Raw genomic sequence first — 25,874 nt, forward strand, 5'->3', positions numbered from 1 at the left:
TACTGCTGCCAAGTCGGAAGTTTAAAGTTTCAACACCTTCATGCATGCTATACATAAGCTAAGAAAAGGTTACCAAGCGGTTCTTCAAGTCTTGAAAGCACTCTCTGAAGACAATGACAAACAATCACAGAATAAAGAAGCAGCCAAGGGATTTATCCTATCCATGGAAAACCTTGAAACCGGTATTTTACTCAAGTTATGGTCTTGCATAATGGAACGTTTTCATAAAGCTAGTCAGGCGCTGCAGGACAGCAGAATTACTTTAAATAAGGCAACAAACTTGCTTCAGGGTTTACATAACTTTGGTCAAACATTAGGATCCCAATTTCAAGAATTTAAAGAAAGGGGTGAAGTACTAAGTGGCTGTCATCATTATATTGAAGAAATTTCAAGAAAGAAGCAAAGAAAAGAACGATTGGATGGCGAAGGTAGATTTGAAGAAACATCACTTGATCCATCGAGCAGATTCAAACTAGATTCATATTCTCCGATAATTGACCAAATTCTTTCAATATTATCCAGATGATCTAGATTCTAGAAGAACCACTGTCTGTTGACCTTTTATTTTTTCCTTCATCATCGCTCGCGTTTTCGAAGCATTTTCCACCTTGTTCCTTGCAACGCCAGGTATAGGCGTATATACTGTTGAAAAAGCTGGGCTTTGGAGCCGGAGCAAGGAGCCTGAGCCCCGGAGCCGTGCTTTTTCAACAGAGCTGGAGCCGGAGCTCTACGTGAAATTCAAATTGAGCTGGAGCAGGAGCTGGAGCAGGAGATGGAGCCAGTTGTTCGAAAAATAGCTCCGGCTCCGATGTATTTCAAAAGATGCTATGCTACTAATATTGGCTGAATTCACATAATTTAACACCAACCCTTCGCAAAATTAAGAATTGTTGCCTCTTTGGCGCCACCTTTTCTAACTAACCACGTTGCTGGGGATTTGACAGAAGAGCAGTCACATCATTCACATGTTCATAGCTGCAACTGATGGTGCTGACTACTGACTACTGACTGACCCATTGAGCTAGATATTCCAAACTGAACGTTCATCCTTAAACCTCAGTTTTTGATGTAATGGAGCCGGAGCGGTGGTATAAATGAGCTCCGGAGCTGGAGCTTGAGCAATTTAACATTTACGCCTGCTCCAAAGCCCTTTGAAACTAACAAAAAGAATTGATGTTAGGCTGTAAAGGGAGTATTTGTAAAAAGAAAATCACCTAATCAGTCAGTCTATAAATGAAAAAACGATTCGGTACATGGAAACAATAAGTGGGCTTTATGATACCCACACACAAATATTTATGTGTGTAGAGTTTGTGCGATTGTGTAATTACAAGTACACAGTCTTGGAGAAATTGGTTCCGCTTTCGATGTCGGCATTTTTTCTGAAGTCCGTTGTGTTGTGTTGTGTTTTCCAACGATCAACGGGCTTTTTACGTGCGGTAAATATCATTTTCAATATTGTGAGACGTTGAAGTTACCACTGTTAGATCGATCATCGCGTTAAACTAAAGCTTAATAACACAATTGTTATAAGCCCCCAATTAGTGTTTAGATATGTCTTGATATAATTTTTGGAAGGAAAAATGAATCTATTCTTTCACACGAGAGCCTAGACAGTTGTTGAAGTAACGAATAACATTTTTTGTTGTACAGTACTGTACTGTAAACCACCAATGCTTGTTAATAATGCGTGGGCGTTTTAAGAGTTTCCCCAAAATGAACACCTCGCTGTATCTAATCTTGGATCAATAACTGACTCAAAAGCGTTCATGGGCAACATAAAATTAATGACGCGCTTCGCAATGGCAAACATAAGAAAACCAGAATAATCGTATAATTGTTCAGTAATAATTAATCATGAGACTGGCAGCAAGGTTGTATCTTCATTAGTCGTATAATGGAGGAATGTCAGTTATAAGGTACCTGTACCGAATAAGGCCCACCTAACACTTTTTTGAAAATAACTCAAGAACCATAAATGAGAATAGACTGAAAAATCGTATTCTATTAGTGAGGGTATATGACTACAACATATTAAAACCACAATACTTGACTACCCCCCCAAAAAGTTTTATAAAGAAATTAAAAATTCCAAAAAATGGGCCTTATTAGGAGCATAGGCTCCTAATAAGGCCCACCAATTTTGTGAGTATTTTGATTCAAAACATAGTAATAGACAACATATAACATTATTAGAAATTTCACATTTTAAGTTGTACAAACATTTAAAAAGATTCCACTAGGCGCATCAAAGTAACTGCAACAATTTGCCAACTGATGACTGGAACCACTCTTGAAGTCTGGACATAAATTAGCCAAGCATCTTGTATGGGCCTTATTAGGCGCATGTGGAATCCACGAAAAAAATGTCACATTTTTATCATCAGAAAAATTTTAGCAAAAAAAAGTGCATTATCCTTTTCAATACTAACTTGGTTGTTACATGAAAACTTCAGCCGGCTGACAACAGTTCATTTAACCGGCCAAATTCTCACTTACTTTTTTTCTAAATTAACAAAACCACCTTAACTGCAAATATCAAATTTTTGTTGTGCACTAGCGAATCGGTTGATCACGTGACAAGGATGAAATCTGGTAAACCATCATGAATTTATATTAGTTTTTATGAAGGGACAAAATCTTTCATTTATTTGCACGGGTTTGCGAAATATGAGCAATGGGCCTTATTAGGGACCGGGCCTTATTCGGTACAGGTACCTTATATACGGGTTTTTGAAAGTATTAAGTATCATGCAGTTTAACATATCTAGCAGTCAATGCAGATTAAAACACAGAGAAATTATAATTTTAGATGACTCAGAATTATCGCCACCGCTTTTAAAACATTTTTTGTACTTTTCCATGACCTCATAGCTTGCGTAATAATTACAATGCAAAATCAACTTGAACCTGAAATATCATGCTGTAAAATATTTCTTTCGAACGCGTGTTATGTGCATATTGCACCGTTATTGCGCAATATCTTACACTTGTATGATCTGCGGCGTTAACCTTGATCTTGTCCTGAAGTGGAGCTGAGTGCCCTCTATATAAACGATGTATTCCAACCAACAATGTTTGTTAAAGTGTGGGCGTTTCTGTTTGGTATTTTATCGTACCATTCTTGAACCACGAATTTATATAAGCATGAACGCCACGCCAAATCTAATCTTAAACTGTTCATGGGCAGGATAATGTTGATGATGTTCTTTGCAAGGACAAACATGAGAAAATAAGAGTCAAACCAAACAATAAAACCAGGGTATGAATTATAGCAGTGTTTCTCAACCCCGAGTCCGCGTAAGGTTTTTGGTTGTCCGAAAGCCCATTAATTTACTGTATATAAATACGTGTAGGTCATAATTTTCGCGACGGCTTTTCGCCTCGCTTTCGCTTTCCGCCATTTAGAATAGTCTCATAAAAATCCTTGCTTATTTCTCTCGTTATGCTTGTGGCAATCCAATTCCTTAATTCTTTTGTTCTCTTTTCCTTTTTCCAACTCCTGGCGCGCGAATCACCCTCTTTTTTCTCTTATTTAAAAGGAGTTCCAAAGTGTCAGCCCCTTTTTAGTTTCTTTCCTTCTCCACCAATGCGATTTCGTTTGCGCACGTCAGACCAGGTTATGCTCGCAAATGTCTGTGCATAGGAAGCCAGATTAGGCATTGTTGGTGGCGAAAAGTTAAAATACTTAACAAGTTAATTTAATATCTAGTCATGGCAAAACGAAAGCAGGTGTTTGCATATAATGATGATTACTTGACGCTTGGATTTACTTCGGTCGAGGTAAATGGTGAAGTTAGGCCACAGTGTGTGTTGTGCTTAAAAGTCTTAGCACACAGCTCTTTGAAGGAAGCAAAACTTCGTCGACACCTAGAAGCAAACCATGAAAAATTCGTCAACAAACCTCTAGATGTGTTTAAAGAAATAGAATATCAGGTAAAGATAAATCGTTTGATCACCCATCTGCTTGGAGAAGAGTAGTTAGACTTTCACTACAAAGCAGTGCGTGATTCTTTCTCTGCTGTTTGGAGAATTGCTCGAGTAAAAGCGCCTCATACATCGGGAGAGAACTTGATTAAACCAGTATATTGTAGAAATTACCAGGATAATGTGTGATGATACTGTTGCTAATAAGTTAGCTATGGTTCCTTTGTCAAACAACACCATTAAATGGCGTACCCAAGAACTCTCAGAAGATGTTCTGCAACAAACTATTGCTTCTGTAAAGCAGAGTGGAAAATTTAGTTTGCAATTGGATGAGACAACAGATATAGGGAATGATGCACAGCTCATGGTGTTTGTGCGATACGTTGAAGCAAATTACTATGAGGAGCGGTTTTTGTTATGCCGTGGACTTGCCAAAAATACCACTGGAGAGCAAATTTTTAATAAAGTGAATTCGTTCATTAAAGAACATCAGCTTGAGTGGTCTGTCTGTGTGTCTGTTTGCGCTAATGGCGCTCCGTCCGGCGCTCCGGGGAAGTAAAAAAGGTTTTATGAGTTTCATGTAAAAGGCTAACCTACGAGATGAAATCAGCACCTTTTTCAAAGAACAGAAACATTAATTTATTGATCGCCTTAGCGATGACAAATAGATTTCCAAATTGCTTCTCTTAGCTGATTTTTTCAGCCATGTGAACCAAGTGAATGGCTCTATGCAGGGAAAAGACAAAAAGATTTTAGATGTAACGGAAAGCATTGATGCGTTCAAAGGTAAAATAAAATTGTGAAATAAGATTAAAATAAAATAAAATTCATCGATTGAAAAGTGAGAAGATGGTTGCTTTTCCAGCGTTGAGCTTATTTGTTGAGTAGAAAAAATTGATTTGCGCGGTATTCGTCGAATCTTTCTTGAGCACCACAATACATCTGTTTCTGAACTGGATCGATAAATTCCTTTCAGCAATTATAACAAGATATTTAACTGGATACGAAGTCCTTTTGAGGTGTCAGCGTTAGAGGTTCATTCTGAAATAGACTGCATTGCTGAACAGTTGACTGAACTGCAAGGTCGACGGATGTGGAGAGACAAGTTCAAAATTATTTCTCTCACTCAATTTTGGGCGAATGCTCTATCGGAGGAACCTAATCTTTCTGACCTCTGCAAACAAGCAACAATAGCTTTTTTGTCTTTTCCGAATACATACTTGTGTGAAGCTGGATTTTCAACATTGGCTATGGTTAAAACCAAGTAGGACAAGTTAAAGGACAAGGTTCTCACTGAGATAGGTTGAGCAAAGGTCGTAGTTTACAGGTTTCAATTTTCAATTTCCATAGAATTTTCAATTTTATCACTGAGATTTATAGTGCAAATGTGCCCTATAAACAAACCGCTGCTGCATTTTTTTACTGTTTTAGTGTTGAACTAACTTAGTTTTTATTGCTATTGCCTGGAATACTTATGCTAATGGAAAAGTAGTCCGTGCGCTAAAAAGCTTGAGAAACACTGAATTATAGTAAAGCAATTTACTTGGAAACGCTCTTTACCTGCTGTAACTTATATCTATTAATTATCAGCTTAAGCTAATAATAGCAAACAAGCCATTTTAATTTACAATGTGTTTTTACTTATTTTAAATTTAAAGCATAAGATTAACTGTTACCTAAAAAATTTGTCAGTTGTGAACAAACCTTATTGGCATTGCAGAAGATTGAAAGGCGATATGGCTAACAACGAAGAAGTCGGCACGTTCATTTTCCTCAAGTTAGGCTGGGACAACAGCAGGAATTGTGCGACCGACATAAGTCTTATAGCTGTTCACAAAAGTGAGCTCCTTAGAAATGACGGAGAAGACATCTTACCTGCAAGTGGCCTTGCACCGTACAGACAGACACCATCAAGTTCTGTGACAAAGAAAAAAATAAACGGCATGCCAAGAGTGGCTGATCATTACTGGTCAAATTTATGTGCAGCCAATTCACAAAAACAGAGTTGCTTTAAAATCCTTGACAACTTTCTCATACGACAAAAAGGTCCCTTGTGTATCTTTGTGCAAGATGAAGAGCCTACAGACGTGGCAGTTTTGTGCGCAAAGTTGAAACGAGCCAACTATTCATTAGAAGTATTACGAAGTACCGATGTTTTGTGGTCCGTATTCAAATGGCGCGATATATTAGATGATGAAAGTCAGGTATTCAGACCAACTTCTCAAGAGGAAGAAAATGAATACAGAGAATTTCTTCATGAACGTGTTTTCAATGCTTCACTTTCGGATGGTCGTGAACAGACAACAGAAGAGAAAAACAGTTGTTTTCTATCGATGGTACAAAGTGTATTTAAAACTTCTAACTTTCAAACGGAGTTCCGAGATTTGAACCTTAAAAGACTAGATTTTTCTGAAAATGGTGATGATGTTAAAGCCTCAGGCAATGATGAAAGTCAACATTGTGCTGCTGTTGTTTACCGTGATAATGATGATGACGGAGACGAAGACGGAGACGAAGACGGAGACGATGATGACGTAGAAAATCATGCTGATAATTTTTTTGAAGAAGATACTTTCGTGTTTTTTCACGTTGAAACCGCTGGCCTTAATACTTCTCGCAAGATCACAGAAATTTGTTTGATAGCTGTGAAAAAGCGTGCACTAGAAGAAGTGAAAGGAACAAGAAAATTTCCTTGGGTTCAAGATTCTCTGGTGCTGATAATCGATCCCACACCGGCTAATATACAACCAGTAGCAAACGCCATGACTCAGTTGACAAACGACATAATTGAGAAAAGTTCAAAACCATCTTTCAATTTGGAAACTTTGCAGCTCATTGAGGAGTTTCTTAAAAAACAAGACGGAAAAATTTGCCTTGTTGTGCATTACGCGCAATTTGCAGTTAACATTTTTGGAAAGCATATCCGGCAACTTAGTCAGTGCAGTCCTTTGTTTGAGAATCTTTACGTGGCTGATATTGCGACAGAACTCAGGGAATTGTTTGGAAGAGAAAAAGTGAAACTTGTCACTGCCTATACAGCATTCTTTCATGAAGAAATTTTGCACGACCGTGCATTAGGAAAGGAATTGTGTTTTTTTAGTGCCCGTGCTTTCGCTACCAGCCTTGTTAAAGTTGTATGCCACCGTAAGGAGTTGACAGATTATGTGTTTCAACAAATGGAAACGCAAAACCCTTCATTTCTCTTCGATTACCAACAAAAATTCTGACATTTGATTCTGACATTCTGATTTTCCACATCCTATATAAATGCTCTAGTCAACGTTTGTTTTTTTAAAACCTGAGGCCTAAAATGTACGATAGGTAAAGCTCATATGGTCAATGCGTTATTTTGTAATACCCAATTAATGCGTTATTTGATGTTGTACCGTACCATTCTTGAACCATGACTTTATATAAGCTGTAAAGGTTGTTTTGTTCCAGGACGTAGAATTTCATAACTAGTTAATTATTGACGTTACAGGCAAGGGACGAGCACGTATTAAGTCGGCAAGCAAACAATCTTGTTCCGTTTTCGATGTACCTTTGTCTGCTGTGTTTTCTCTTTTCCCTCCTAATAATGCGTAGACAACTATATTTGTACAAGCTTGCCATACTTTTTCCGCTTTTAATGAAGCGATATATAAATCTTTGTGTCAACCTGGGAATCGCATGGCATCTTTGTTGCAATTATAGAAAGCGATATTTTCGCAATATTACTCTTAATTTGGTGCCCAAAAATATTACATTATTACCATATCTCAAATCTCTGTCGTCAGAGCTTAGCTTTAGGAAGCAAGTTTTTGATTATCAACTGATTATATTACCCTAATAGCGATACTAATGCCAATATACAGTCCTTTCACCCACCATCGTGAATAAAATACTTGTCAATTAATACGTTCACAACAATATATTGTTGTGAATGTCCTATTCTGCATGTGGAATGACAGAATAAGGTGTAGTGACCTTTACGTTAGTTGAGTGAAGTTTGGATGACGATAAAATTGTTTTTAATAATGTTGTGTATTACATAAATTAAATAGTAAATTGTTTTTGCAGAAATAATAAAATTTAGGCGATATATTTACAAACAATACTTAAACGAAAAGATACCTGGGAAAGAATGGTTGTAGGCTTATATGTTTTCTTGCAGCCTCCGTTGCTTTCTAACACAGCTGTAAATTATACGTTCAGCCAGTGAGTATTAAAAAGTTTGTAAATATATCTACAGCTTTTGTTGTCGTTTTGCTTCTTCAAATCTTTAACATTTTCATTCACTTATACTTTTTCTCTTGATTTCCTTTCCTGCTTTTTTGTTTTTTGCTTGTGTTTTTTTTATGCTCAATACCTGATTACGTTTGGCGTGTTTATCTTCTGCTTTCATGAAAATATTTCCTCCACTTTATATCTTACCCGCAATATTTTGTTACTGCCATGCTATAACGTTTTTGGATACCAATTTTCGAAATCAAGCCAGTTTTTGGATCAAAATTTGTTTACTAAGTGTGCACGTTGCTATGTACTTGTTAGCAATAGGCGTTATGTTAATCAGAAAGTTGCGAATGACATTATCTATACCTAATACTGTCGTAATTATCAATTATGTTATAACATGGCTTGCAGCTACTCTTCTTGATCACAGCACTGACGTCCGTTAAGGTTTGCTAAACTGCATAACCACACTAAAACTGCAAATACGAAAGTCAACAATTACAATTCATGAGCAAAAAGAGTGATTGAACATTTTACACCACCTTGGTTCTATATCTGTCTGCAACACGTCACGACGTCACAAATCGAGCACAAGATACAACAATTAAAGATAAAGTTATGATAGATATCATATAACCATGTTTGCAGTCAAGTATCATTTTTTGTAAGTAATTTCGTGATAAATTTATTCAAAACTTGACAAGAAATTAATAATCGTAAAATTGGTCAGTAATAATTAATTAATCGTGAAGCTGGCAGCAAGGCGGTTCATCATTAGTCGTATAATGGAGGCATGTCAGTTATATTTGAAAGTATGTTTCGTTTTTGAAAGTTTTGAGTTTAATGCAGTTAAAGATACCACATATCATCATATCATCATCACCACCATCATAGCATATCTCACTACAGACAAAAACACAGAGAAATTATAATGTTACATAACTCAGCACTATCACCACCGCTTTTAAAATATTTGTTGTACTTTTCCATGACCTCACCGTTATTTGCGATATATCTTACACTTGTTTGATCTGTGACGACAATGTTTATCTTGCCTTGAAATTTTCTCTATATAAACAAAGCGCCTTTTCGGGTTGGTGTGATAGAGCTGTAGGTTGAAGATTGCTGCAAGCAACTACATATACTAAGTTACAAGCACTGTATATGTGACCGGATAGGAAGTCAAAATTCAGATCAATAGGCCTACGAATTTTAAATAAATCAACAATGAACTTACAGTATATGCAAGCAAGTACAGCAAGTGTTCCTAACACAATCAAAGGTTATAAAAGAGTTTTCAAATTTAGATAAATAGACTTAGGCCTATTGTAAAACGATTACAATGGGATCGCATTAAAAAATTCACAAAATAGAAAACAGAACGTGCGAGTAACAACGGAATTTATTAGTTTTTCCGTTTCATTTGAGCAGAAGTGACAGATAAGTTTCTTAACAAAGTCTCTGTATAGCTTTTCGGAAAACTGCTTCTACTCTTTCATAAAAGATGAGTATGTGCGAACATGAAATCGACCAATACCTACACGAGCATAATAGAGTATTTTTACTGTGTACAAGGCTATGCTTTTGAGGGTCGACGATAAAGCACGCTCAGCTTATGGACCAGCAATATTTATGTATTCAATGTCGCAATCTTCTTATAGTTTCAGTGGCTCTCAAACGTTTTTCGCGAACGACCCAATTTCACCTTTAAAGATGAAACCGTAACCATCTCGATTACACAGACTAATTGCATTTAACAAAAATGGAAATAGTTTATGTTGATGTTCATTTGTCTGATATTCAAATTCGTCGCATCCTGCTGGGACGAATGGGCTTGGCTTGTTTATTGTCTGGATGTGCAGTTGTTTGATACAGGTTCAGTGCGTGCTTAGTGCCGCAAACATTTTTAGAACAATTTCGTAAGGTCGTATACCATGATTTTGAAACGCCGTATACCCGCCTATTACGTATATTCTAATCTACTGTACATGTTCATTCTATCTACAGGTTATAGCTGTTAAGTAGTCGCAAACAAGGAAATGTGATTTATAGGTTTCTAATTTAATTCTTTTTATATTTATGGATTGCCACAGGTATACATGATGACTAAAATATGTTTAAAGTTATTCACAGTAATTTATAAATGCAAATGTCAAATATTTTGAATGTCCTGCAGGATGTATATATCTTATATATTAACCAACATTATTTAAAAACTGTTTAATTTTGAACAAGGTTGTTCCCAATAACCATATACATAATTTAATTAGTTTGATAACAGTAATAACACCCTTTTCCTGACTTATAAGTAAACGCACTTCATTCAGGCACTCTTAGCGGCGCTGGAAAACATTCGTTGCTAAGAACGATGACTACAATACCTGAAACTTTGGTGTTCATCAAAGTTCAGTCTGAATTAGATTCCACGATCAATATCAGTATATTAGCTGTACATAAGGCAGAGCTGACCCGAAATAACGGCGACAGAAAACTCCCATACAGCGGAATAATAAGTTTTGATCCAAGAGCTACCCCGCGAGAGAAGAGAGCTAATAAGCTTAACGGCCTCCCTCGAGTGGTTGACAAGCTCATGACCCAATGCAAGTCACAGGCCAGAATGAAAAGCTTTGCTAAGCTTTTGGAGAAATTCCTCCGGCGACAAAGCGGTCTAACTTGCGTTTTACATCCGAAAGAAAGGCTCTCAGAACTCAAAGTTCTGCAGAATGAACTAAGCCGTGTCGAGGAACCTTTGGAACATATGATGGATGGAAACTTAATGCTTTGCTTAGTTGACTGGAGGTTGACTTCTGAATATGATCCGGGATATAGCAGCCTCCACGAATGCTCGCCAGAGACCTTGACCTTCAGTAAGATCGAAATATACGAACAATATTTAAACAAACCGATACCTGTTGAAATAACTGCAGAAGAAGAGAATGTTTGCTTTCTTGGAGTTACGTGCGAAGTCATTTTGTACAACAGCTTCAAGTTGAAACTACAGCCAGTGAGCATCACTAATTTAACAAATGACACTTTTCACTCCATTTGTTTTTCTGGTAATTATCCGGCTTCTTCACTACTTTCAACTCAACCATCTACTTCGGTTTCTTCAGGCTTTCCTCCTTCTTTTCAGTCTTCAGGTTTTGCTTCTTCTTCTTCATCGTTTTGCAGTACTTCCTCTTTTTCCACGTCCGAGGTCAGTCTGCCTTCATCAGCATTACACGGTAAAGACGACTCCTTTATATTTTATCACATCGAAACCACGAATTTGAAACCTTGCAAAATAACTGAAATTTGTATGATTGCAACTAACAAAGACAATTTGGTCACAGCTAGCCAAGATGGTTGCGAACCCACTGTGCAGGACTCAATAGTTTTAATAGTTGACCCTGAGGAAGAAATTTCTTCGCCTGCCGAGATCATTACGCAGCTGACCAATTCTATAATCCAGCAGAGTTGCAAGCCACCTTTCGGAGCTGACACTCTGGATATCCTTGAAACCTTTTTACAAAGACAAACGGGAAATATTTGCCTTGTTGTACATTATGCAGGTTTTTCTGTTAATATTCTTCGCACGCATATCTGTAACGTTATGGAGATACCATTGGGCTTTCAAAAACTTTTCGTTGCTGACACTTTGAGAAAACTAAAGCAACTTGGAAATGGTCAACTAGTGAAAGCGTATTCCAACTGCTTCAACGAAAAACTACCATGCGAAGACAAAATGGTTAGTAAATTTTCTAGTGCTCCAGCATTTGCTGCGGCCATCTTGAAGCTTGTATGCAGAGTGAAGTGTCTATTGGACCACGTATTAGAGAACCAAAAAAAATTCGTTGACTTCAAACTACAACAACCGAAGAAAAGAATTACCCAACAAGAATGTACAGATGGACTTGTTCAAAACACAAAACGAAAACGCATGCAATGGACACACGAGCTTCAGAATGACCTTATGAAGTGCTATAAGAAATCAAATCCATCAGAAAAAGGTTACCAGAAAAGACTCTACGCTCTTTGGCTAGATATGCACCCAGATAACAACGTGACACAAAAAACCATAATTAACCGCGTGCACAAAACCGTAAAGAGACGCTTGATTTATGATAATACACCAGAAAATGAATCTAATGTTCCTCACACCCACGTCCAGTCGGAATTGCCACAGACATCATCTTTACCGTCATCTCTGTTTGACAGGTCTCGTACTTTCAAGGAAGTTGAAATTACCAAAGTTTATCAGAAAAAGAAATTCAGGTCTTCAAAACATCACTGAGATCATAGCAAAAGTATTAAAAGAAGCTGAAAAAAGTGGAAAAATTAAGAAGACGAAGATGAAAATGAAAATGGTGAAGTTAGGTAATGACAAACAGCAAAAAAGTCTGATTCCAATATAAGAAAAAGCGGATGCTAATTTTCGTTTTTAGCAGGAATAACAACTGAAGTCATTATTTGAAACAAAAAACGGCAAAGGAATAACAAATGACCAAAACGTTTCTAGCATTTTTTGTGTTAATTAAACATGATTAATTGCAGAGTGCGACATTAAATATATTATACCAGCACTTGGTAATTGAACAACCATACATAAACCAGCAGTGATTATATATTTACAGTACTGATCGCGCAATTGTTGTGGCCATGTGTGCCATTATATTTCAAGAATTTTTGCTTTTGCTGGTTGTCGTAAAAAATTTTTATTGCTTAAAATTTGCGAGTTGGTATGATTTCGGAAATAAAATTATTTCAAGAGTTAAGGTATGAGCGAATAACATTTTTATTGGATTTCTTAGTAAATAGTCTATATGCTGTCTCAATATTAATGCAATATACGGTGCGCCAAAAGCTGTTTGCGAGGCTGTATATACAAGCGTATACGAAGGCTTAACAAAGATTCAAGTGAGGAAATGGTTTTCGCATTGCCACTGGTCAGCTTTTGATGCCTAGTCCAATCTAGCAACGTTTAAAGGATGATGCAATATATAGAATACATTGGTAAATGTCATGTCACCATACTATTTGAACAAAATATTTAACAAACAAAGTACTATATTAAACTACATTAAATTCCACATTTAATTACTATGAGATGAATTACCCCGGTTTAAAGCGAGTTGTCATGTACGTACTATGTAAATGTTTACTCGAAACAAACAACCAAACAAAAAACTAAGACACTAAGACCGATTTATGAAATGTAGTTGAAGAAGTCATCGAAATTATCACGGACATTGATAAACATCACTGCACAATTGTTTTTTGCTAAATGTCTTTGGTTTTCGTCTTTATTTCAAAGTTAAAATTTATACCTAAACATATTCATCAACAACATTGTAAACTTCAGAGGCTACCTATACATGAAACAGGCCGAATGCAGAAAGACCGTTTAACATCATCGTCTAGCGAAAACTATCGTGCATAGTGAGCTGGTATAAAACTGAAAAGGATTTTCGAAGATGTCTATTACACGCATCAAGCTCCATATATTTTTGTAATAAGTCTTACTGCAAGCAAATTGGCAATCAGAGCCCAACATTCAAGACAGCTTGCATTATAATACCATAGTTTAACCGGAAACATGAAAAAATGTGACAGTGTTCCTGACATACCTGTTATAGTATGAGATGTCTATTACAATGATCATCAAGCGTATACCAAGTTCTGAACACAAGGCATTATAAATTCAACAAAAACCTGAACAACTATAAAATTATAATACGATTGGCGCTGGGGAAACAGGTGGCTTTTCAAAGCTTTTTATCCGTATAAAGTAAACCGTACAATGATCCACTGTACTGTGGCATACGTTGTTTTCCTCCCTACTGTTTCTTCATTTGTTCGGTTTGCACAGTGCACACATGCGTTTAAATATTTGCATTCCCATCCCGCAGACTTTATCTCATTCTCTTATTACAACTTTAAGGTTGTGTGTTGATTTTTAAACGTTTTTGTACAAGATAAAAATACATTACATTGCTCGAAGAATTTTAAGGGGTGCGAGCGCTTGCAGTGTTATTTTACTTTACTATTGCCACTGCCTTGGTATTATTGCTTCAAAAGAAATAATTTTTACAAGTTATGTCACAAGTTTGAAACGTTATTGGTAATTCCAATGTTGTGCTTTGTGGTTTCGTATGCTACCGTAGAAACGCTTGTGTTTGCCAGCGAAATTCTGAGATGGGTTTTATTTTACTGTTGTTTTATACGTTGGTCAGAATACATCACTGTTTCACAACACCTTACACCAGTTACAACTTATGTAAGGTTTAACGCTACAAGGATCTCATTACCAGAGTGAGCCATGAAGAAAAAAACTACGTGAATACGTTACAATTAAAATGAGCTTATGCGCACTGCAATGTCGCAACAACTTGCTCACATAGTTTCATGGTAAAAAATGCAACAAATAGAGTGCTAAAGGATATATTACAAACAGATGTACCTTACTTCAAAGGAAAACACTACATGCAATACTTCAAACACTACAGGCAATACATAAACACATAAAACCAAGCACATGTCAATAGCACAATAAATATATAAGACTCACGCTAAGGCAAGTCAATTGTTAACTGATTGTCCAAGTTTATTGATGGCTATAAAGTTATCACTCAAGTTCACAACGTGCTTCTTTGATGTGTCAGGCATAAAACGTGTGCGATGAAATGAGTAAAACAGGATTGTTGTACAATGTCGATTCAGAGACTATCACTACTATAGCCCCTTACAAAGCCACAGTTGCCGTTATGATAAAGTAACTGAGTAATAACTACAGTATAGGAAACCTGTCATTAACTGGTCGATGCGAATATAATACTGTAGAAGTAATTAGAGAACCAACAACCACATTGTCAACTTATGTATCGTATATACAAGTCTTTTAAAAATTTTTGAAATAAATCTGAGAAATAACAGGCTAGCTATGTTATGTTACAAAATATGTTTTTCAGCTTTGTTATAGTTCAAAACACGGCCACAGCTCAACTAACGGAATTTCGTCTGTTTTAAACTTGTTGTTGCTGTTCCGAAGCATTTTGTACCCAAATCTTGGTCAAAAACTCAGTCAAAAGGTCTAAACATCAGCTTGTACTGAAACTATTGTAACTTGCACAAAAACCGCCATCTTTACAGATGATTAATGACGTAAGCAGCAGTGCGGTTATCTGGACGGTATTAGAGATGTTTTTATTAAGGTTTCATGCAACAAACATCAACTCATTCTTAAAACTATAAGTAACCGAAAGTATGAGCATTACGTACACAGTTTCCACAAGTCATTTTACTGTAAAACAGCGTTTGATAGCAAACAGTCATGGAAATAAATAAAACAAATTTTCTTTAAGACCAGCACTTAAATCATCGAAATAATTTCCGCACAAAGGTAACTAAAAAGCTCTATAGCTTCTTCAAATGCAATTTCTTGTTAATATGGTGCAATCCGTATGATTATTGCAATACTATTATTGGTTCAGTTAAATCACAGCAATTCTTGGAAAAAGTATCAGTGTAATTGCAAGAGAACACGATTAAGGAGGTAAATAATCCATGTAACAATAAACAAAGATAGCAACGACCAGTGTAATATCTAAATCAATCACCATAAACAAATAGACCAAGATAGCAATGACCAGTGTAATATCTAAATCAAGTTAGCAAGGCGGTGGCGGATGAAACGCAACGTCAGCAGAAATTAATAAAACACTTAGTGGAGTATTCGATTGTTGGAAGGACAAAAAAGACACAAAGAAGACAATTGGAGAAAAACGCAACGAATTATACTTAAAAAAATCACAGATATGTGGAACGAATCGGACTACAGAAAGAGCAAATTAAAAAATAACTCACTTAAGGAAAATAATTAGAGTTGACATGTGCACCTGCTATAGTACATGAACAACTGAGGTTTGGAATTGCATAAATAGTAGATTATAGGATAGCGTATATTGAAGCTCATTGACCCTAAAAAAGGCAGGATTCTGTTGCACTTATACACAAACATTTAAACATCTTCTTAAGGGAATGTTTGATACGAGTGAAATAGACATAAAAAATTGAATTTATTCGTTTTTGTGACGTCATGCCTGTATACTGCAGTCGCCGGCCAGAAGAGGTTTCGTTTCGTCATCATTTTCGCTTGTTTCCTCATCCTCCGTATTACGTGTGCGATGTCGAATGTAACGTTGTGTAAGTTTGCAGAAGGCCTGTGCGGGAAAGCATTTAAGAATCGGAAAACTATGTGACTGGCTAAATACTTATTACATTTTAGAAAGAGAACATAACTTGGGGAAAATCAAGAGGGACTTACTGTACCAAATGGTACCAATCACTACAACTGGTGCAGAAACATTCATATCGTATTAAGATAACTCACAAGTTCCGGATTTAACAACACTGTACAGTGTACAGTCAATGATCGGAGCACACCATTACTCCGATTTAGAAGAAAAACCAAAATAGAATAAGTTAAATTTAAAAATAAGTTTACTTAATGGAGTTAGATTGAGAAATGACATTGCGAAATTGCAAAGGTATTGCTTTGAGAACCAATGGAACCTAATTTATGTTGTTGTATGACGCTTGCGACAAATGAGAATAAATTGAAAACGTAGACCTCCACTTTTGCGTTATGAATTTATTAAACGACTTTCACAATGGGATTATTACAGCCTGCTTGGCTACCAGGCCTTTGAACATAGCCAAGTTTCTGTTGAATAATGTGGTATCACCGACTTACCACAATGCACATAAAGAAACAAGCTAGCGGCCAACTTGAATCAATATGAAACTTCGAATTAAACGCATGAAGCTCAACGTATTATAAGGTCAACAACTACGTAAAATAATTATATAGAACAACAGCAATGTTACGTTTTGAACATTTTACATAACTTCTAAGGCCGTTCATTCAAAAGTAGGAGATAAACATTTACAACCACAAAAGTATACAAAATATATATATACAGAAGCATATACAAAAGCGTTCTTACCAAGAAAAAACCGGTCAATGCGAATATTCCGGCCGAATTTTCAAAGCCGAAATTCTCAACAAGGATACCTCCTACTGTGGGACCGAGGATATCACCGACAGAGAAGGCCATGTTCCATAACCCAGACACCAGGCCGTACTGGGCTAGTTCACTTTCACTCATCTTCAACTCTCTGTTGATTGAGAAATATGTCACTGGTTTTAGGACGAAAACTCGTACAACAATATAATAGCAAGTTTGTTTGGTGCCCGTATTAATTCCTGCAAGATCACGATCACTTTATACACGTTGGGATAATGAGACCAAAAGTGAAGCCAACATTAGAAAGAAAGATAAATAAACTTGTTCTTTCGAAAAAATAACTCAGTGCGGTGGTATTATTCTCTTATCGCCATTTAAACAGGCCTGGCCAACGTTATCATCGCCGTAATAGTACGAAAATGGAATGACGATTTCGTTAAAAAAACAACAGGTTTGATGTTTATGTTATTGGCTTTAAGTAATTTTCACACGCTGTCTATTTCTCATAAGCTGTTGATTTATCCACCGTTATCATGGCTTATTCCTTAGCTGGAAATAATAGCTGCATCGATTAAAAGACACATGTAATGCTACTGTATGTAGCACTCTGTATCCATGTTCTGATCGAGTGAGATAGACCAACAATCGCCTACATTTGTCTTAAACTGGTTCTAACGCAACAAACACTGTTCGGTTTATTAACAAAATTATTTTGCAGTTGAGAGTAGGCTACTCGGGAAGATTTGCAGGAATCATGCATGAGTTATTAAAAATGACCACATGTAACGCTCGGATAATTTCAAGAGAATTATTATAATCGATTTAAATTGAACAATGACACACAATAAATAAACCAAACAAAAGAGATAAAAAAACGTTTATCTTACTTTGCACCCAGCAACATCTCATTAAAAGTGGGCATCAACGCGCCACCGAAGAAAGCCCCATTTAAAACGGCAGCAAGATACATGAGCCAAAGTTTCTGTTTATTCCAACCAAACAGATGCCGCAAAAATATCACAGGTCCAATGATGGCCATGGCAATAGACACTCCTACCGTGCTAATCTCCATAATAAACGACTTTTTCCTGTAAAGTCGTCTGTTAGACGTTACCTGGCCTCACAGGTTAAGCATATACAGGTACTGTAGCTGTAGTTATGTCATTTTCGTGCATTTATATATCTGGTAGAATTAAGTAGTAAAATTTCAACTCACCATCTGTCTGCGATGTATCCCCACAGTGGTGACATACCAGCGTAGAAAACACTACTGACCAGCAACGTAATACCAACCATTACTGCGTCCATGTTGAACTGAAATGATGGAAAAAGAGATTTTTGAAATTAACAACATTTCAGAGATTAAATAAACTTAGCGGCGATAAATGCCAGTTAAAGGAAGCACACTTCAAAGAATCACCACAGAAAAAACGTAGCTTCCAGCTCTTTTTATGATTAGGCCGCAAACTTTAAAACATTGGGTCGCGCATTCACGTACACATAAAGCAACTAGCAACTGACTATCCAGAAACAACCAAAGTCACACAAAATAGTAAAAAGTTGGGGAACCACACAGCAGATATTTTCATAAACGGCTCGTTGTGGCGAGAATCTTTGTTGTGGCACCGTAACAATATACACCCCTGCGCAAGCATTTATCAAAGTAGAATAATTTTAATACTTTTGGTAATTGCATCCCGTGTAATAAGTACTGTGCTTGACTGGATTACCCGGTAGACTGTAGTTTTAAAAAGCAATCAATGACATTTCATAAAGTTATCAAAGGTCTAAACATGTTCACAGGATAGTTGGGACTGGCAAGGACAGTCCATTGAGCGCTTGAAATTGAACAAATTGAAAGACCATCAATGAATTAATTTCATTGTACTTAGAACTGGAAGTCATGACACAGATAAGTTTATTTTTCTATCCAATTTAGCTACTTGCACAGAGGTATCCGATACGGACTGCAGTACCACGCGGATATGAATCACGCATTGCGAAAGGTAGCGTGATAGTCAGGCGGTGCCAAAATCGCAATAAACGTCTGCTCGTCTGCTGTTTTGCCCACTTTATAACTTCATGCATTAAATTCGTGTTAAAGGTTAAAGAATGGTCGGAGCTTTAATTTAACACCATAAGCTTATGCTGGCTTCATAAACACAACGAAAAAAGGTCAGTGAGCATTATTCAGCTTAAATAATAATTAATCGAAATTACAAGCCTTTGGTATAAAGTAAATGTTTGCGCAGCATGCAGCACATGATACTACATCCCATGAACTGCAAATAATTCACAAGTTGCAAACTCCAAAAAACAATGTCTTACACATGTGACTTATGCTTTGTCGAGCAAACATACTTGCATGCCAACTCAAAAAGATTTAATGATTTTAATATTTTACTATTTACTGTGAATAAATTTTACATGGCATGTTACCTGAACTCAAGACTTAACCTTTGCACTAATTCTCTTAACCGACTTAACGAAATCTTGATTTGAGCAAGCATTAGTTTGTTTAAAGATGCCTGTAAGTTAACGAAAAGATATGTGGTGACTTTTCATACAAGTGATTGTGAAAAAGTTAGAATTTGAGTTATGTTACAACAAATTGGGATAAGTATCATACCTAAAATACATAAAAAACTGATTATACAGAAAAAATGTCACAAGATTCCTTTCGAAAGCAACTTGTGAAAATAACACAAATGGTCTCCTCAAATCAAATTATGAATGTAGATGGTGTAGATGTAAACACAAGTCACCTGATCTTTCAAGAACTCGGCAATATTTGCAGTTAGAAAACTGTTTGCAGCAAAAACAAAAACAACGACCAATGTTGCAATAAACGCACTTGAGTGGATTAAAAGGTAAAATGGAGGCTTTGATGTCACTTCCTTTTGAACTAAATAAAAGTGAAATATGTTACGACAGTTAAAGATTCTAACAACAAAACCACACATTGCAATTTTGCATCAATAATTATTCACTCAGACTGCAGCATTACGCATTACATTCACGCATACTGTTTGTATAACACAACTAAATAACATATCCAGAAAGTAGAAGTAACCACAACTCACTTGGCACATATGGAAGCATATACCAACATAAAATAAGCAGCAGTATCTGAGCACCCCCAAGAACCATGAATGGAGTGATGTAACCACCAGCCTGAAGAAGGACAAATTGCAAAATAAATAGGGTACTAGGTGCAGCTATATCACCAATATTCAGAAGTCAAGCACTGCAAGTAATAGTTATCATGAATCAAACTTCAAACACAGGATGTCAATCTGACAACTGCCATAACTCATGAATCATTAATAACTTTATACAGCTATTGTAAAGACAAAAAAGCACTGAGTGTTTTACTTGCAAACTGGTCTAAAATAGTAATCAAAATTTTGAGCTAGCTGAGTATATATTTTGTAGTGGATGATGTACTCCCTATAGAATATAAATATTAAAAAATAACATTTATTTCATACATTATGGGCTCTATGTTCCAGATATGAACCATAGTTATATTTATATGTTCCATGATATTGTGCATTGCAAATACCAAATGTTTATATGATGCAATTAGATCTTAGACAAATAGTTAGAAAGCACTCAAGAACAACTTAGAAAACACACCTCAAAACCATAAACAATTTTCCAGCGTACTTACATCATAAAGGCCACCCCCGATAAGTGGTGCAATCATACCCCCAACTCCAACCAGAGCCTCCGAAATGCTCATTACGGTGATGGCACGCTGCGAAAACTCTTGAAATATTATTGCAAACATGGCCGTGAAAGCAGTGCTGCTCCCAAAACCCATAAGACCTCGCGATACAATGCACAGAATGAAGAACGGAAGCTTTGCAGAACTATCTAAGAATCTAAAAACAGTTTGAAGAAGTAGTAAGTTTGTAATAGGTAAATGCCAGACTTTTGGTTTGGCTACTGATCTTCAGTTGCATGCTTTGTATTGCATAACTTATGAAGTATAATACCAGTAAAGACGGGAAATTTCATAATTAACGATATCCTAACAAACCATACCATGCCTAGCATAAGTTTTTTTAGAACAGTATCATACTGACAGCTTTCTGCTTATTTTTGGTGAAATAAACAAAAAGTTAAACACACAATAATGAAAAAACATTCAAAGGTTAAACTAACTTATAAACACTGGAATACAAGATGTGTGACATATAAAATTTGTCAAATGTATGTTGAAATATGTACCAATAAATGCAATGGTGGTACGAAATTAATGCGTTAAAACTTGAAAACCTTTGAATAGATTATTTACATTACAAGTTTTAAAATTATATGTTGCTTTCATGACGTGATCAGAGCAATACGAAACCTTATTTTATGGATTCCATTTACAACATAATCAACCATGTATTTACTTGGCTATGATATAAACTATATACAATACAAATGTCAATTTTAAAAACGAGGGAACAACATTAACAATAGCCTCCAATCAAATCAGTATACAAGTTATAAACTTGGATTTTGAGAATCAAACAAGATTGTTTGAAGTTTGATGTAACAAGCATATATATATATACAAAGCAAATCAATTTTCAAACTACACACAGTAGTACAGTACCCATTGCAAATGCTACTTGGATTAATCGTAAGATACTTTTATCGATCAATTTGCTTTTCAAAGCTATTGTAGACTGCTTGTTTAAACTGTAGTGTTCACAATCAAATTTTTTTTATGACTGGACTTCACAATTATCAACATTTTTAAACCTTAATAAAAATTATAAACATAAAAACTAATTAAAAAAAATTTTGACACAAAGTTTACATGCAAATTAAAGTTTGGTCATTTTAGCGGTGTTGACATATATCTTACCACATGTATCACTATCAAAACACTTTGAAAAGAAAAATGTCAATAGTCAGTACTTATTACTTACCCAAAACATATTATGGCTCCAGTATTCCAAAACATGCCAGCAATAACACAGAATTTGGCTCCAACTTTAACAAGCTGTAATTGAAAAAATATATAAGATATGATAACATAAATAGATAAAACAAAGATGTATCATATTATACAGTATTTTGTCAGAACAAAACAAGTAAAAGTGCACTTGATGTTTAAGATTCTACATACCACAATGCCAACGATTATTGAGGCAAGTATACCACAAATAGAATACGAGGCAAATATGAAACCAATCTGCGTTGAGGTTAGGCCTTTACTTGCTGCCTGTACACAAGTATGATGTCATAAAGTTAAAATCCCAAATTGAAATGCCACAATTTTTGTATCTAATATACGTCCAAAAAATCTTGAATTAAAAAATGATAAAAAGTAAGAAGTAAGCCGAAAGTACAGATGTTATAGGGATATTTATTTATCCTATGATGCAATGCAATCTATGAACTTGCATTTGAAGCAAGGCATTATGGTAATAAAAAAATTAACATCTTACCACTATAGGAAAAAAAGTAGCAATGGCTGAATACCCCATTATGTCGTTTACGGAAAGAAGAACAAGTGATATAAAAACTTTTAACTGTTTACGAGTGAATCCAAAGTACAATTTTTCTGATGGCCCAATTTGTTCATCGATCTGCAAAAATTTATCGTATTTATATACATATACTATCACAACAGTACGATAATATTATGCATATTATGACCTTAACCTTGATTTCACTTTGGTCATAATAACGTAACTTTTGTCTCGTGTCTACTTCTAGGATATCACATCGATGTCAGTTATAATGCAACAGCTCTTTCGTGGCTAACAAACAAATATACTCACACAAGTCACATCATCAACTCCTGAGTTAGACGAAATACTGTTGTTAGAAAGATCAGGATGAATATTATTACTGTCATTTGATGCATGGTCCATGCTGCCATATTTTGAATTGTCCATTCTGCTATATGCAGCAGAGCAACTTTTAGATAAATCTTCAACATCAAACAAACTCTTCGCAGTTGGAATTGAAATCGAATTGGAACGACGAAATATTGTGGTACGACCACCAGGGGTTCTAGAATGAGTTCTAGAACGGTTTCTGCGATGTGTTGAAACTTTGCTACCAATGCTTGCATAATCTTCACTTGTTAAATGCAATTCTGAAGTGGTACTAAATGCGCTATTTGTTGACAAACTAGCGGAAGATTGACTTCTATCAGGACTCTTATCATTGGCGTCGACCGTTGTCTCTTGTAAGAACCCATCCTTGGGGCTATGAGCATCAACGCTGGAAAAGCTGGGTTTATTTTCCTGTACCAGGTTGGGCATTATTGGATGTGGTTTACCTAATAAATTGAATTTAGACCATGGTACTATAGATCGCTGAGAATGCTGATGCTAGAAACATTTATTATATATATAATATTAACATCGCGAAATATATAATTTATGAAATAGGCCTACCCATAAACTAAATTAGTATGAAGCCTCAACTTACCACCTTAAAATATAAGAAGTATAGGCTATGAGGCATTAATTAGGTCTAATATATGAGTCTATAAATATTTTTGGCAAATACGCTTTGATGTATTTATTTTTCCAGTAGCCAGGTCACTGGTAGACTAGCTATAGGCCCGACTGGAAAGTATGGCAGTTTTCAACACAAGGAATCTGGTGTGCAGAAATGCAAAATTAAATGTGCTATCACTGAAGCCTTAAATCTTTGTTTATTTATTATAATATGGTGTTTAAGTAACTAGTTTTTCTTTATTTATTATAAATCAGCGGTAAAATAAAAAAGTTTGGCATGAACATTAATCTGGCATGAATCTCGTGCGTGAAGCTGTCAGAATTTCCACTAGTCTATGGGTTATGGGATTAGGCTACTTTGTTTGAGATGGCTTATAGGGCTTGAAACAACAACCAAACATTTAAATTTTATTTATAATGGTTAGATTAAGTTTGATGAAATATAGATTAGCATTGTGAATGATAAACTTCTAATTAAGCCCATGCAATTAAAAACGTTCTAAACGTACAATTTTTGCGAATGAAATAGCCAAAATGCAACTAATTTTATGCTTTATTAATGGATAAATTAGTTAATTTAATAATAAATAATTAAACCATGGTAAATAAACGAACATTAGCTGCAAGATACAAACAGTCTGTATTTAGCCTATGTCTACATTGACTGTATAAGTCTTATGTATTTGCGGTTGGCAGCAGCGTTCTACTAGTCTAGGCCTAGCACTAGCAGTCTTGTCTAGTGTCTACTCCTCCTGGGTCAGCTACCGATATAAGCACAAGCTAGGCCTATAGTACCTGTGTTGTGCCAAATTTTTTCGGGGCACTGGGTAATAGAGATTAGTTTGGTGGGAAGAAACTTACATGGTAAGAAATTTAACTTAAGAATAAGAAAACAAAACTTACAAACTTAAAGGGAATACAAAGTTTTTGATCAGAAAACTTACGCTGACTCATGCGACATTATTATGTAAGAATTCTCAGAACAAATTTGGCACTACACCGGTACTAGTAATATGGTTTCATAAAGTTTAACTCCAATCATCTCTAAAAAAAATTTTAAAAAAAAATCTCGCCAACAAGTAGGGTTCCGCAGTTGCAGGCAATTTACTGGTAGCACGGAAAACAAGCAGTCAAGTACCACCCAAAAGATTTACGAAATTGCGCAACAAAAAGAAACAACTGCAAAAACGGTTTATTTCGCTAGTAAAATTTGTGGAGAAAAAGTTTGTTAGATTGCATAACCGTGAGCAAATAACAATTTACTGCACAGCAAGTAACTTTTCTGAAACTTTCAATATTTAAAAAAGTCATTACAAATTAAATAATTACGCTTAGTTTAATGATTAACTTTAGAAACAAGCAAAGGAAAAGATTTTTTGGAAAAAGTAGCAGTTACCATGGGTTAGGTAGATACCCACATATGAAACTTGGTTTTGTCTTAATCATGAATCGCAATCGTTTCGTGGAGGGAATCAAAATTATGGAAATTTGGAAAATGGGAGTTTAGGAAAACATTATTCTAAGCTTCTGAGTCAAGTTAAATCTACAAAGGCAAGATTAATGTAAGTTTAGGTATTGAATTTCACAAAACCAAAAAATGATAACAAAGGGTGCACTGCCCTTGCAAAAAGATTCTTATCAATCTATCGGACGTTCTATTTGTCCATAATAGCGCGTTTGAGACAAAACAATACAACCTGTTGTTGTGTATTAGCATGAGCCAACAAAGATAAAAAGTAACTAAGCGTAAATAGTGTGTGAGTGAGTGAATAAACGGAAAGAACTCGAAAAGGCCTAAAACGTGTCCAAAGTCAATAATAGAAATAACTTTCTGGTAATGTATTTTTAAAGCTACAATGAATTCTTACCCTCGTCTAAATTATTGATATTTAGTTAAACTAAGAATTTCTTTTAGTTAAGTAATGGTTGCATGCCTACCCATTTTTGTAAGAAATGCGTCAGATATTGCCTCAAAACTCAAATAGTGACATAGGTTGCACAAAATAATAGAGTCTACAGTTTTATTACTTTCTTTCCAATTTTCGACATTCCGTAAATTAATGTTGCTCAAATTGTATCGTCTTGTGTGTTGCCAATTACTGTCTGGTGTCTGACTGTGGGAGTTAGAAAAGTTTCCTGCTAAAGAAGTCTACCGCAGAGGTAGGCTAGGCAAGGTAATCGTAATGATGACAATACCGTCGGTATCGGTATTTGTTACTGTTTGAAAAACGCAGTTCAGTTCTATGTACCG

At 35.7% G+C, this 25,874-nt stretch overlaps 3 protein-coding genes across 3 annotated transcripts; 2 read left to right on the forward strand and 1 right to left on the reverse strand.

The window, feature by feature from the left end:
* Nucleotides 1-4,141: 4,141 nt before the first annotated feature.
* Nucleotides 4,142-4,486, forward strand: LOC143452978 (zinc finger BED domain-containing protein 5-like). The gene has a single exon (XM_076954133.1). It carries the CDS (start codon nucleotides 4,142-4,144, stop codon nucleotides 4,484-4,486), a length of 345 nt encoding a protein of 114 aa, XP_076810248.1.
* A 4,764-nt stretch (nucleotides 4,487-9,250) lies between these two features.
* LOC143453198 (uncharacterized) lies at nucleotides 9,251-12,893 on the forward strand. The gene is made up of 2 exons (XM_076954385.1): nucleotides 9,251-10,232; nucleotides 10,467-12,893. Exon 2 carries the CDS (start codon nucleotides 10,508-10,510, stop codon nucleotides 12,410-12,412), a length of 1,905 nt encoding a protein of 634 aa, XP_076810500.1. The 5' UTR covers nucleotides 9,251-10,232; nucleotides 10,467-10,507; the 3' UTR covers nucleotides 12,413-12,893.
* Nucleotides 12,894-15,290: 2,397 nt separating this feature from the next.
* LOC143452300 (MFS-type transporter SLC18B1-like) lies at nucleotides 15,291-24,793 on the reverse strand. Its single transcript, XM_076953212.1, has 11 exons — nucleotides 22,934-24,793; nucleotides 22,598-22,738; nucleotides 22,276-22,371; nucleotides 22,076-22,149; nucleotides 20,818-21,031; nucleotides 20,228-20,318; nucleotides 19,910-20,049; nucleotides 18,361-18,458; nucleotides 18,032-18,232; nucleotides 17,124-17,295; nucleotides 15,291-16,337 (listed from the first exon to the last, which is right to left on the reverse strand). The coding sequence occupies exons 1-11, from the start codon at nucleotides 23,420-23,422 to the stop codon at nucleotides 16,212-16,214; spliced, it is 1,842 nt and encodes a 613-aa protein (XP_076809327.1). The 5' UTR covers nucleotides 23,423-24,793; the 3' UTR covers nucleotides 15,291-16,211.
* Nucleotides 24,794-25,874: the final 1,081 nt, after the last annotated feature.

Source organism: Clavelina lepadiformis, chromosome 4 (genome assembly GCF_947623445.1).
Source record: "Clavelina lepadiformis chromosome 4, kaClaLepa1.1, whole genome shotgun sequence".
Taxonomy (NCBI): Eukaryota; Metazoa; Chordata; class Ascidiacea; order Aplousobranchia; family Clavelinidae; genus Clavelina; species Clavelina lepadiformis.

What these genes read in the sequence shown, in the direction of transcription:
- LOC143452978 (XM_076954133.1), top strand. Translation starts at nt 4,142, where the DNA reads ATGGTTCCTTTGTCAAACAACACCATTAAATGGCGTACCCAAGAACTC.
- LOC143453198 (XM_076954385.1), top strand. Translation starts at nt 10,508, where the DNA reads ATGACTACAATACCTGAAACTTTGGTGTTCATCAAAGTTCAGTCTGAA.
- LOC143452300 (XM_076953212.1), bottom strand. Translation starts at nt 23,422, where the DNA reads ATGCCCAACCTGGTACAGGAAAATAAACCCAGCTTTTCCAGCGTTGAT. An exon ending in GGAGCCATAATATGTTTTGG is followed by an intron (nt 21,032 to 22,075) that starts GTAAGTAATAAG and finishes AACTGTTTTTAG; the next exon opens with ATTCTTAGATAGTTCTGCAA. An exon ending in CCGAGTTCTTGAAAGATCAG is followed by an intron (nt 18,459 to 19,909) that starts GTGACTTGTGTT and finishes CCATCATTTCAG; the next exon opens with TTCAACATGGACGCAGTAAT.